At 36.2% G+C, this 12,481-nt stretch overlaps 1 protein-coding gene across 1 annotated transcript; it reads left to right on the top strand.

The window, feature by feature from the left end:
- Nucleotides 1–10,005: 10,005 nt before the first annotated feature.
- LOC100009764 (N-acetylgalactosaminyltransferase 7-like) lies at nucleotides 10,006–12,109 on the top strand. The gene is given in 4 exon segments (XM_056794881.1): nucleotides 10,006–10,355; nucleotides 10,357–11,091; nucleotides 11,093–11,330; nucleotides 11,333–12,109. Coding segments are annotated over 4 exon segments (1,953 nt in total). The 5' UTR covers nucleotides 10,006–10,025; the 3' UTR covers nucleotides 11,983–12,109.
- The last annotated feature ends 372 nt before the right edge of the window (nucleotides 12,110–12,481 follow it).

Raw genomic sequence — 12,481 nt, 5'->3', positions numbered from 1 at the left:
CAAATCAAAAAATAAATAAGAAAGAGGTAAAAGAAGTGAATGAAATCTTAGAAAAATTAGAATTAATAGACATATGGAGAAAAATAAATAGGGATAAAAAGGAATACACCTTCTTCTCAGCACCACATGGCAAATTCACAAATATTGACCATACATTAGGTCACAGAAACATGGCACACAAATGCAAAAAAGCAGAAATAATAAATGCAGCCTTTTCAGACCACAAGGCAATAAAAATAATGATCAGTAATGGTACATGGAAAACCAAATCAAAAACTAATTGGAAATTAAACAATATGATACTCCAAAATCATTTAGTTAGAGAAGAAATCATAGAAACAATTAATAATTTCATCGAGGAAAATGACAATGGCGAGACATCCTTTCAAACCTTTTGGGATGCAGCCAAAGCGGTAATCAGAGGTAAATTCATATCCCTGAGTGCATATATTAACACACTAGGGAGAGCAGAGATCAATCAATTGGAAATGCAAATTAAAAAACTCGAAAGCGACCAAATTAAAAACCCCCAGCAGAAAACCAAACTAGAAATCCTAAAAATTAAGGGAGAAATTAATAAAATCAAAATTGATAGAACTATTCATTTAATAAATAAGACAAGAAGCTGGTACTTTGAAAAAACAAACAAAATAGACAAAGTACTGGTCAATCTAATTAAGAAAAGCAAATTAACAGCATCAAAGATGAAAAGGGGGACAGCACCTCCGATGAAGAGGAAATTAAGGCAATCATTAAAAATTACTTTGCCCAATTATAAGGCAATAAATACACCAAAAGGTGATATGGATGAATATATACAAAAATACAAACTGCCTAGACTAACAGAAGAAGAAATAGAATTCTTAAATAATCCCATATCAGAAAATGAAATCCAACAGGCCATCAAAGAACTTCCTAAGAAAAAATCCCCAGGGCCTGATGGATTCACCAGTGAATTCTATCAAACATTCAGAGAACAGTTAATCCTAATACTATACAAACTATTTGACATAATAAGCAAAGAGGGAGTTCTACCAAACTCCTTTTATGACACAAACATGGTACTGATTCCAAAACCAGGCAGGTCAAAAACAGAGAAAGAAAACTATAGATCAATCTCCCTAATGAATATAGATGCAAAAATCTTAAATAAGATACTAGCAAAAAGACTCCAGCAAGTGATCAGAAGAGTCATCCACCATGATCAAGTAGTATTTATACCAGGGATACAGGGCTGGTTCAATATTAGGAAAACCATCCACATAATTGACCACATCAACAAGCAAACCAACAAGAACCACATGATTATCTCAATAGACACAGAAAAAGCCTTTGATAAAATACAACACCCATTCCTATTAAAAACACTAGAAAGCATAGGAATAGAAGGGTCATTCCTAAAAATAATAAACAGTATATATCTAAAACCATCAGCCAATATCATCTGCAATGGGGAAAAACTACATGCATTCCCAATAAGATCAGGAGTGAAACAAGGATGCCCATTAGCACCTCTACTATTTGACATTGCACTAGAAACACTAGCAGTAGCAATTAGAGAAGAAAAAGAAATTGAAGGCATCAAAATAGGCAAGGAGGAGACCCAAGTTATCACTCTGCAGATGACATAATGGTCTACTTAAAGAATCCTAGAGATTCAACCAAAAAGCTAATTGAAATAATCAACAACTTTAGCAAAGTTGCAGGATACAAAATAAACCCACAGAAGTCATCAGCATTTCTATATATCTCCAACACAGCTCAGCAGCAAGAACTAGAAAGAGAAATCCCATTCAAAATCACCTTAGACAAAATAAAATACCTAGGAATCTACCTCCCAAGACAAACACAGGAACTATATGAACACAACTACAAAACACTCGCCACACAACTAAAACTAGACTTGAGCAATTGGAAAAATATTAACTGCTCATGGATAGGATGAGCCAATATAATAAAAATGACCATCCTACCCAAACTTATTTATCTATTTCGTGCCATACCCATGGAACTCCCAAAAAATTTCTTTACTGATTTAGAAAAAACCATAACAAAGTTAATTTGGAATAACAAAAGATCAAGGATATCCAGGGAAATAATGAAAAAAACCACAAATGAGGGGGGCCTTGCAGTCCCAGACCTCAAACTCTATTACAAAGCAGCAGTCATCAAAACAATTTGGTACTGGCTAAGAGACAGAAAGGAAGATCAGTGGAATAGACTGGGGGAAAGCAACCTCAGCAAGACAGTATACGATAAACCCAAAGACCTCAGCTTTTGGGACAAAAATCCACTATTTCATAAAAACTGCTGGGAAAATTGGAAGACAGTGTGGGAGAGATTAGGAATTGATCAACACCTCACACCCTACACCAAGATAAATTCAAAATGGGTGAATGACTTAAACATAAAGAAGGAAACCATAAGTAAATTGGGTAAACACAGAATAGTATATACGTCAGACCTTTGGGAGGGGAAAGACTTTAAAACCAAGCAAAACATAGAAAGAATCACAAAATTTAAAATAAATAATTTCGACTACATCAAATTAAAAAGCTTTTGTACAAACAAAACCAATGTAACTAAAATCAGAAGGAAAACAACAAATTGGGGAAAAATCTTCAGAAAAACCTCTGACAAAGGTTTAATTACTCAAATTTATAAAGAGCTAAATCAATTGTACAAAAAACCACGCCATTCTCCAATTGATAAATGGGCAAGGGACATGGATAGGCAGTTTTCAGATAAAGAAATCAAAACTATTAATAAGCACATGAAGAAGTGTTCTAAATCTCTTATAATCAGAGAGATGCAAATCAAAACAACTCTGAGGTATCACCTCACACCTAGCAGATTGGCTAACATGACAGCTATGGAAAGTAATGAAAGCTGGAGGGGATGTGGCAAAGTAGGGACATTAATTCATTGCTGGTGGAGTTGTGAACTGATCCAACCATTCTGGAGGGCAATTTGGAACTATGCCCAAAGGGCAATAAAAGAATATCTACCCTTTGATCCAGCCATAGCAGTGCTGGGTCTGTACCCCAAGGAGATAATGGAGAAAAATTGTACAAAAATATTCATAGCTGCACTCTCTGTGGTGGCCAAAAATTGGAAAATGAGGGGATGCCCATCAAGTGGGGAATGACTGAACAAATTGTGGTATATGTTGGTGATGGAATACTATTGTGCAAAAAGGAATAATAAAGTGGAGGAATTCCATGGAGACTGGAACAACCTCCAGGAAGTGATGTAGAGCGAGAGGAGCAGAACCAGGAGAACATTGTATAATCGAACGTAATGGACTTCTCCATTATAGGCGGTGTAATGTCCTTGAACAATCTGCAGGGATCTAGGAGAAAAAACACTATCCATAAGCAGAGGACAAACTGTGGGAGTAGAAACACCAAGGAAAAGCAACTGCCTGACTACAGCGGTTGAGGGGACATGACAGAGGAGAGACTCTAAAGGAACACTCTAATGCAAATATTAACAACATGGCAATGGGTTCGAATCAAGAACACATGTGATACCCAGTGGAATCATGTGTCGGCTACGGGGGTGGGGGGAGGAAAAGAAAATTATATTTGTCTTTAATGAATAATGCATGGAAATTATCAAATAAAATATTATAAAACTTAAAAATAAAAAATAAAAAATAAAAATAAAATGGGCTTTTCCAAACCAATTAGAGCATAAGATAATGACAAACTTGAACCATACTGAACTATTCAATTCAATCCAATAATTATTCCTTTTAAATTCCTATTTAATGTATATGTCAGGCATGCTTGCATTCTAGAGCTACAAAAACAAAATGGAACCTATAAATATCAGTTTCCAGAGCCCAAGGAAAGTAGCTTAATGTAATGGAAAGTGGTCTGTTTGGAGTCAAAGAACCTTAAAGACTCTGAGAATATAAATGCCTTACCCTTGGTCACAGAGGTAGGAATATCTGATTTAAAATGTTAAATCCTCTGATTCATGACCTCATTCCCCTGAAACATGCTTTGTAAAATAGGACATTACGCTAAACTACCTTGATGGTTCTTTCTGAACCCAAATCTCTTATCCAAAGGGCATATAGTAGAACTGAGATAACAATAGTGGGAGTAAATTTCTTGGGTAAAATAGAAATAAAGCTTCTTTTTATAAACTCAAATTGTTAAATTCAGTAAATATTTTAACATTCATAATTTTATATTTTTGTTTTACAAGGAAAATAATTCTTAAAATACTCATAAAGAGGCCCTTTTTGCCTTGGAAAAAGCAATAGAATTACACAGGACACAAAAATGGTCAGAATCAGTTGCTGAAAATTAATGCCTCACCAGATGACCATACATTGATGAATTCTGTGGCAGCACTTCACATTCTGTCTTCTATTCCCTTGCCTGAAAAGGAGATAAGAAAATAAGTTATTGGAGTTAGCCACTTAATAGCTCAGAATGTCTCTAGCCAAAATTCTGTTGTCAGTATATTAAAATGCTTCCTCTGTATGAAGAAAAATAACATGATATGTGTTGCATAAATATTTATTCATTTTTAAAAGGACATAGCTATGTCTCCAAAAATAGTATTTTAATTGCATTATCTTATCCCCCCCAAATAATTTTGAAGTAAACATACATCCAACTCCATGCATTTTTGTACTGACAAACACATCAGGAATAAACCAGGACTATATGTATCTGAAATCTAATGTCAAGAACTTGGAAAGGATCCAGAAGATAGTAAGAAAATGATAAGTGGTTGGGGAAAAAGACCCTGAAAAAGAGTTTAAGAAATGGTTATTATCACCTGGAAAGGAGTAAAAGGAATCTTAATCATATTCAGGAACATGAGTGATAGTAAGCCAAGGACAATGGAATCAATGTACCATAAAACCTTACTTATCAGAGGTCATTTATCTGGCAACTTTGGCTTTCTGCAACTTCACCAATAAGCAAGGAAATAAGCCAAAAATGGCTTCAGAGAAGGCAAAATAGATTCCACAGAGTTCAGGCACTTTACTTAGACAATAGTTCACATTCATATTCAATAGATTGACTATTATTTTTGACACAATGTCAACAAAGTTTTTCTGGCCTCCTGATCCTCTCCAAAACTCTAACCAGTGATTCAAAAAGGGAGGGAGAATGCTGCTATTAGAGGAAAGTTATAGACTGAGGTAAAAGATTATAGTAATAAGAAAAAAAAACAAAAAAATTAAAAGCTTAAAGATGAGCTCAAAAAGTTCAGTAGCTTGGGAACAGTGCAGGAGAAACAAGTTCTCTTAATAGTTTCTGAGGAGATAACTATTGATAGTATACAACAACAAATAATGTTTTTGATGGAAAAAGAAGCAAGATGGCATAGTGACTAGACTGGCATATTGAGCCATTGTGATCCTGGGCATGACAAGTAACTTTTCAGACTCTATCAGAAATTCTAACATCCTTCATTTGTAAAAGGAGTTTCCTCATACAGAAATTCTCTTATCAATAAAAGCAAGAGGACCATCCATATCCCTTATAAATTTCTTAAGTTATTAAGGATTATTTCTTTATGCTTTATTTAGGAAGTCAGAAAATTGTGAAACACATTTGACATATGAGTTTACCTTAAATTATTGGTACAATTAACTTTTTTGAAGCATCTCACTTCCTAGTGATGTCAGATAAATAAGATGCTATTTGTATTTCTTCAAAACTGTACCCTTACTTTTAAAAAATAAATATAATAAGCATCTACTCTGTGCTAACCATTGTGATACATTCTAAGGTAGATAAAGGATTAAATCAATTGCTGCCCTTTTAGAGGTAACATCCTAGCAGAAAGCAAAATACCAACAAAGAAAAATAACAACAGATAACAATATCAGGTAACTATTAATTTATATAAATCAAGTTCTACCTATCTCTCTCCACATCCTCCAATAAACCATATAAAAACACTTCATATTACTATTAAATAGAGTAATAAAAATTAAAACAAATCTGAGGTTCCAATCATACTTTTTAGATGGGCAAAAATAAAAAATTATTTTATTAACTCAATGACCAATCAAAACTCCAAAATAAGATCTCTTTGAGGAGTGATGATGGGCTATAGTTGCAGAATGAGACATACAGTAATGAGGATTATATACAGAAAAAAAGGTCTTTTTTTCTTTTGCTTGACTATACTTTTGTTACAAGGCCTAGAGTTTTTCTTTGGGAAAAGAATAATGGAAGAATAAAGATAATGAATGCAAACTTAAAATATACAGATGAAATTAGAAGGAAGTTCAAATGAAGACACAGAAAAGTAGTGAAATATTGGTAATATCACATTAAATTATATACATCTGTATGTGTATACTTACAGATTTTAAAATATGTATATTATAGATTTATAATTTCACACAAAAATGCCATTTCTGGTCTTCTTTGTGTAAGAAAATGTTTATATTTGCTGATGATTTTCAAGTTCATTAAAAAAACCATAAACTGAGTTTGCATTTTATCTTACTGAGGAGTGATATTGTGAGAAATATGCTTTAGGAATATTAATATTTGGTGATTTGTAGAAGATGGATTGGAAAAGAGAGGTACTGAAGTAAGGGAGGCCAATTAGGACGCTATTGCAATTCAAGAGTGACAATGTGTATCTAAATAAGGGTAATAGCCTTTATGGGCAGAGAGATGGGGAAATATATTAGACATTATGGAGATATGTTGGAAAAACTTGGAAAATGAATGTGAGGTTGGATGACTACAAGTGATTTTTTCCTTAATCTGAGCTTGATACTTAATGTCAGTAGCATCTATGTGTCTCTTAAGATACTTGTTAGGGGGCAGCTGGGTAGCTCAGTGGATTGAGAGCCAGGCCTAGAGATGGGAGGTCCTGGGTTCAAATCTGTCCTCAGACGCTTCCCAGCTGTGTGACCCTGGGCAAGTCACTTAATCCCCATTGCCTAGCCCTTACCACTCTTCTGCCTTTAACCCTTACCTTCTGCCTTGGGATTCCAAGACAGAAGGTAAGGGTTAAATTTTTAAAAAAAGAGAGAGATACTTGTCAATAGTCATACCTTTTGTGTAGATCTTAACTTTCTTATTGTATTTTAAACTTTTTGTTTAAAATACAAGGATAGCCTATTTATTTTTGTGACTTCCATTGTGGATGTCCCCACCATAATATTCACATCATATGCACCTCAAAAATATTTGTCTCATGAATAGCAATGTATACATGGATACAGTTAGGCCCTAATTAGCGCAATTAATGAATTCTGTGAAATGGTCACATGCATTTTAATTTGCACTACTTGAAATTGAAAAATTATATAAATAACGATAATTCATTCCAGCCCAATAGAAATATGCAGTGAGAATTTGAATAATGCAAGTACTTCATGGTACTCTTTTTCACACTAATTGAGACCTAGCTATAGCCATCCTTTTGTGTGGATTATCTAATATAAAGATTTCTCAGTTCAAGTGTGTCATATATAGATTTGTCACCTAGGGTCTGCCTCAAGCCTCTCCAAAGGAGAGTTCAATTTCTATCTTTTGGGAGAACAAAGTGAGAACCTGACTAGCCACTTGCTTCTTCCCTTATCTTTCTTCAAGAGGAATATTAAGCTAAAATTGTACACATCAGAAAAAATATTGGTAGTATAGAAGCATAATATTTTAGGGCTTAGGATAAATGCCACTTTTCCTGATTTCTTTCGAGCAGAGGTTGATATACTAACTTATTATCACCAGTTTATCTATTTCCTGGTAAATGCCAGATAAACAAATGACTATTAAAAATAACTTGTATACTTCTTTGTCAAAGTAACAATGAGGTAAATTATAGATTAGAATACATTAAAGAATATACCTGAATGAAGAAGCTTTTCAGCTCGGAGTTAGGTAAAATCTCAGATCAATCAGGGCAAGAGAAAACAACCTCAACAAGGGAAAAATGCGCTCTGTGCTGTCTCTAGGCTTGCCAGTACTAGAAATCAAGGGGCTTGTTGAGGAATTTCTCCCTACATGTCTGTGTCTAAAATAGCAGGGAAGATCTGACCACCATCAAAAAAGTCTCAAGTTTGCTTCTCTCTATCACGATTTTTGAAGTTTTCCAATTATTTGACATCACATCTCCCTCACATATACTAGGGATGATGTCACAAAATCAGAAGTCTCTTAGGAAGATAGCTGTCATGTACTCCTACAAATACGTAGCACATCATGGTCACTGACCTCTCTTTCAGAGTACCCATGTTGATGGGAGTGTTATATGAGAAAGACTAGCAGTAAACAGAGATAATCATAATATAATACAAAGACTCACAAATGACTGATAAAGCTATAAGGTAAGCCAGAGGTATAAAATTGGTGGCCTGAGGACCTCATGCATCCCATGAAACTCCTGAATATAGCTTGAACCAGATTAAAATGCAATTATATATATATATATATAACAAAATTAATAAAACAGACAATGTAGATATGTGGTTTTGTTAAGTCAAAGTGAAGTCCACCTGGATCCTTATGTGTATTTTAGTTGCCCCATTTCTATTTGAGTTTAATATATCTGATTTAAGTTTACATAAAATCACAATGAAAGTTTTAAAAATGCTGTCATAGTTCAGAGAAGGTAGAATTAGATAAAATCCAGTTCAACTAAGTAGAGGTTTATAACAAGTTCAAGAAGGGAAGCCCATCTAGGGAGTCAATAATGACTTCATGCAAGAGATGGTCTTTACACTGAGCCTTGAAGACTAATTGTAATTAAGTGAAGTTGTACAAGATAATTTTTTAAAGTAGAGTTCTGAAACTACAGACTGTTGTAGGCCCAATGGTCAATGGCACCTAAAGTAGTTGAATTTGGAGCATACTAAAGAAATGAGAATAGACCTTGAGCAATCCAGATTCTTTAGTTTATTTGTTAAAGACCTACCTACAAGAATTTTAGGATACTTGTGTTTGGTTTAAGGCATAGCAGATAGTTCAAGATGTTTAGGAATTTGAGATTCTTGAATAAGCTGTCAAAAGACTAGATGAAAAAATATCAACAACTACCCATCACTTTAAAAATAAACAAACTGTATCCTGAGAAAATATCCAAAAATCTAAGTTCCATTTCCTAAGTAGACTTAATGTTTGTATTTCTTCATAACAAAACGTCAACCTACAAATATTAAACATGTTTGTAGTTGAAGAAAACAAAACGGAGCAGTTTCCCAAATAGTATAAAATATTTTGAAGTCAAATATGGTAGGAAAACATATAAATATATGAGTTCATAGTACAGGGGTTCTTAACCTTCTTTGGTGTCATGGATGCCTTTGGTCATCTGGTGAAAACTACAGAGCCCTTCTCAGAATAATGTTTTTAAATGTGTAAAATAAAATGCATGGGGTTATGAATTGTCAATTACATTAAAATATAACTAATTATGTGGTGATTTTTATTCATGGGGGAAGAATCCAGACAGCAGAGGACACGGAACATTTCCCCAAAATTCTCACACTATCCTTTAAATAACTTTTTTAAAGCATGTCAAATTAAATTCTATGTAGCAGAACCAAGAGAAAAGTAAAAATGGATCATTTTTCCAACCCAGGCAAACTTTGAAGAACAGAAAGGGTTGTCTGCAGACACTTGCATGGGGGCTTGATGCATAGCAAAGACAAGATGGAAGCACCAACAATTGTCAGCCTTAGAGGTTTGTGAAGCAGCAGCAATGGTGGGAGTGCTCAGCATCCTGAGAAAATAAGGGAATTGAATACTTGCTAAGAAAGAGATTACAGGAGACCTCTAAGCTAGCAACTGGGATCAAGACCTGGCACTCTTTGGTAATTTCACTGCCCTTTACCCAATTCTAGTTCACAGGTCCAAGGCAGTAAGGAGCACTTACAGTCACAAAGGAGCCCTATTTGGCTACAGGTTTGAGGGTAGAGAAGGATTGTCATTAAGAGAGAATAGTGGGTGGTGGCGGCGGCGGCAGCGCACTGGGGCTGGTGTATCTCCCGCTGCTGCTGCCGCTGCCGCCGCTGCCACCCGAGGAAGATGAGGCTGAAGATCGGGTTCATCTTATGCAGTTTGCTGGTGGTAGGAAGCTTTCTGGGGCTGGTGGTGCTTTGGTCCTCCCTGTCCCCCCGGCCTGACGGCCAGAACCCGCTCAATGGGATGAGGGAAGGCAGAGACCTCAACGTTCCCATCCCTATCAGAGGAGGCAATGGATTGGCCCCTGGGGGCGACAGATTCAAACCTGTGGTGCCCTGGCCCCATGTGGAAGGGGTGGAAGTGGACTTGGAGTCTATTAGAAGAAAAAACAAAGCCAAAAATAAACAAGAGCACCACGCTGGGGGTATCAACCAGCAAAATGCCCTCCAGAGACAGACAGTATCTCACTCTTAAGCCTCAGACACTTACCTACCATGAACCTGTGCTCCGTCTGGGAATCATTGGTAATTTTGAACCCAAAGAACCGGAACCTCATGGTGTTCTCCGTGGCCCTGGAGAGGAAGCAAAGCCATATGTTTTGGGACCAGATTACAAAGAGTCCATTCATGCCAGCATTAAAGAGTTTGGATTTAACATGGTGGCCAGTGATATGATCTCACTGGACCGCAGCATCAATGATTTGCAACAAGAAGAATGCAAGTATTGGCATTATGATGAAAACCTGCTCATTTCCAGTGTTGTCATTGTCTTCCATAATGAAAGATGGTCAACTCTTATGAGAACGGTTCACAGTATAATTAAAAGGACACCAAGGAAATATTTGGCAGAAATTGTGTTAATTGATGATTTTAGTAATAAAGCACACTTAAAAGAGAGACTAGATGACTACATTAAGCAGTGGAATGACCTGGTGAAGGTATTTCGAAATGAGAGACGAGAAGGTTTAATTCAGGCTCGAAGTATTGGAGCACACAAGGCTAAACTTGGACAGGTTCTGATATACCTCGATGTCCACTGTGCTGTGGCAGTAAACTGGTATGCCCCGCTTGTGGCTCCTATATCTAAAGACAGAACCGTTTCCACTATGCTGATTATAGATATCATAGATGGCAACAATTTTTAAATTATGCCCCAAGGGGGTGGTGATGAAGATGGGTACACTCGAAGAGCGAAGAGCGTGGGATTGGAGTTTGCTCCGGAAGAGAGTGCCTCTGACCCAGCGGGAGAAGACAATGAGAAAGACAAAAACTGAGCCCTATCGGTCCCCAGCCATGGCTGGGGGGTTGTTTGCCATTGAACGGGATTTCTTCTTTGAACTGGGTTTCTATGATCCGCGTCTTCAGATCTGGGGTGGTGAAAACTTTGAGATTTCTTACAAAATATGGCAATGTGGTGGCAAATTGTTGTTTGTCCTTGTTCTAGAGTTGGACATATCTATCGTCTTGAGGGCTGGCAAGGAAATCCTCCCCCAATTTATTTAGGATCTTCTCCAACGTTAAAGAACTACATTAGAGTTGTGGAGGTTTGGTGGGATGGCTACAAAGACTATTTCTATGCCAGTCGCCCTGAATCAAAAGCACTACCCTACGGGGACATATCAGAACTGAAAAAATTTCGGGAAGATCACAACTGCAAAAGTTTTAAGTGGTTCATGGAAGAAATAGCTTATGATATCATCTCACACTATCCTTTGCCACCCAAGAATGTCGAGTGGGGAGAGATCAGAGGTACTGAAACTGCACATTGCATTGATAGCATGGGACACACAAATGGTGGCTTTGTGGAACTGGGAGGAAATCAGCTTTTCAGAATCAATGAAGCAAATCAGCTAATGCAGTATGACCAGTGCTTGATGAAAGGACCTGATGGATCAAAAATCATGATTACACACTGTAATTTAAATGAATATAAGGAATGGCAATATTTCAAGAATCTACATAGATTTACCCACATTCCTTCAGGAAAGTGTTTAGATAGATCACCAGTTCTCCATCAAGTGTTTCTTTCCTTGTGTGACTCCAAGCAAAAATGGGAAATGAACAACATCCTTAATGTCTAAACAGAAGAAAATAAACTAATAGCCTACATACTGACACATTCATTTGTACAGGACTGAAAATAGCCTGAAACCTGCTGCAGCTCCTCACTTTCTACAGCTCCAAACCTGGAACCCCCTGATTGTTTGAAGGATGTAATGAACTGTGATAGTATGATAGCATTATCATCTGCAGTTACTGTTTACAAAACTGATTTTACCTTAAAACTCTATAGATGTTTACATCTTTTGTGTTTGTTTGTTTTAAGATTATGTTGGTGATTTGTGCCCCTCTGACTCTGCCCAAGCAGAGCAGAGGCATCGTTAGATACCTTCTTTGAGATTACACTCAGGGATCTGAAGGCAGTTTTTTTGTTGTTGTTATTTGTTTTTTTGTTTTTTAAATACACACTTGAAAAAGGGTTGGAGTAACCAGACTTTAATATATCATTTGGTGATTATCAACCTGTTGTATCTTTATTTAATTTTTACATCTTTTCCAAGCACTGCCACAGGTTATTAG

Source organism: Monodelphis domestica, chromosome 4 (assembly GCF_027887165.1).
Source record: "Monodelphis domestica isolate mMonDom1 chromosome 4, mMonDom1.pri, whole genome shotgun sequence".
Lineage (NCBI taxonomy): Eukaryota > Metazoa > Chordata > Mammalia > Didelphimorphia > Didelphidae > Monodelphis > Monodelphis domestica.
The sequence above is the reverse complement of the archived record's forward strand: the minus strand, read 5'-3'. Positions and strand labels throughout refer to the sequence as shown.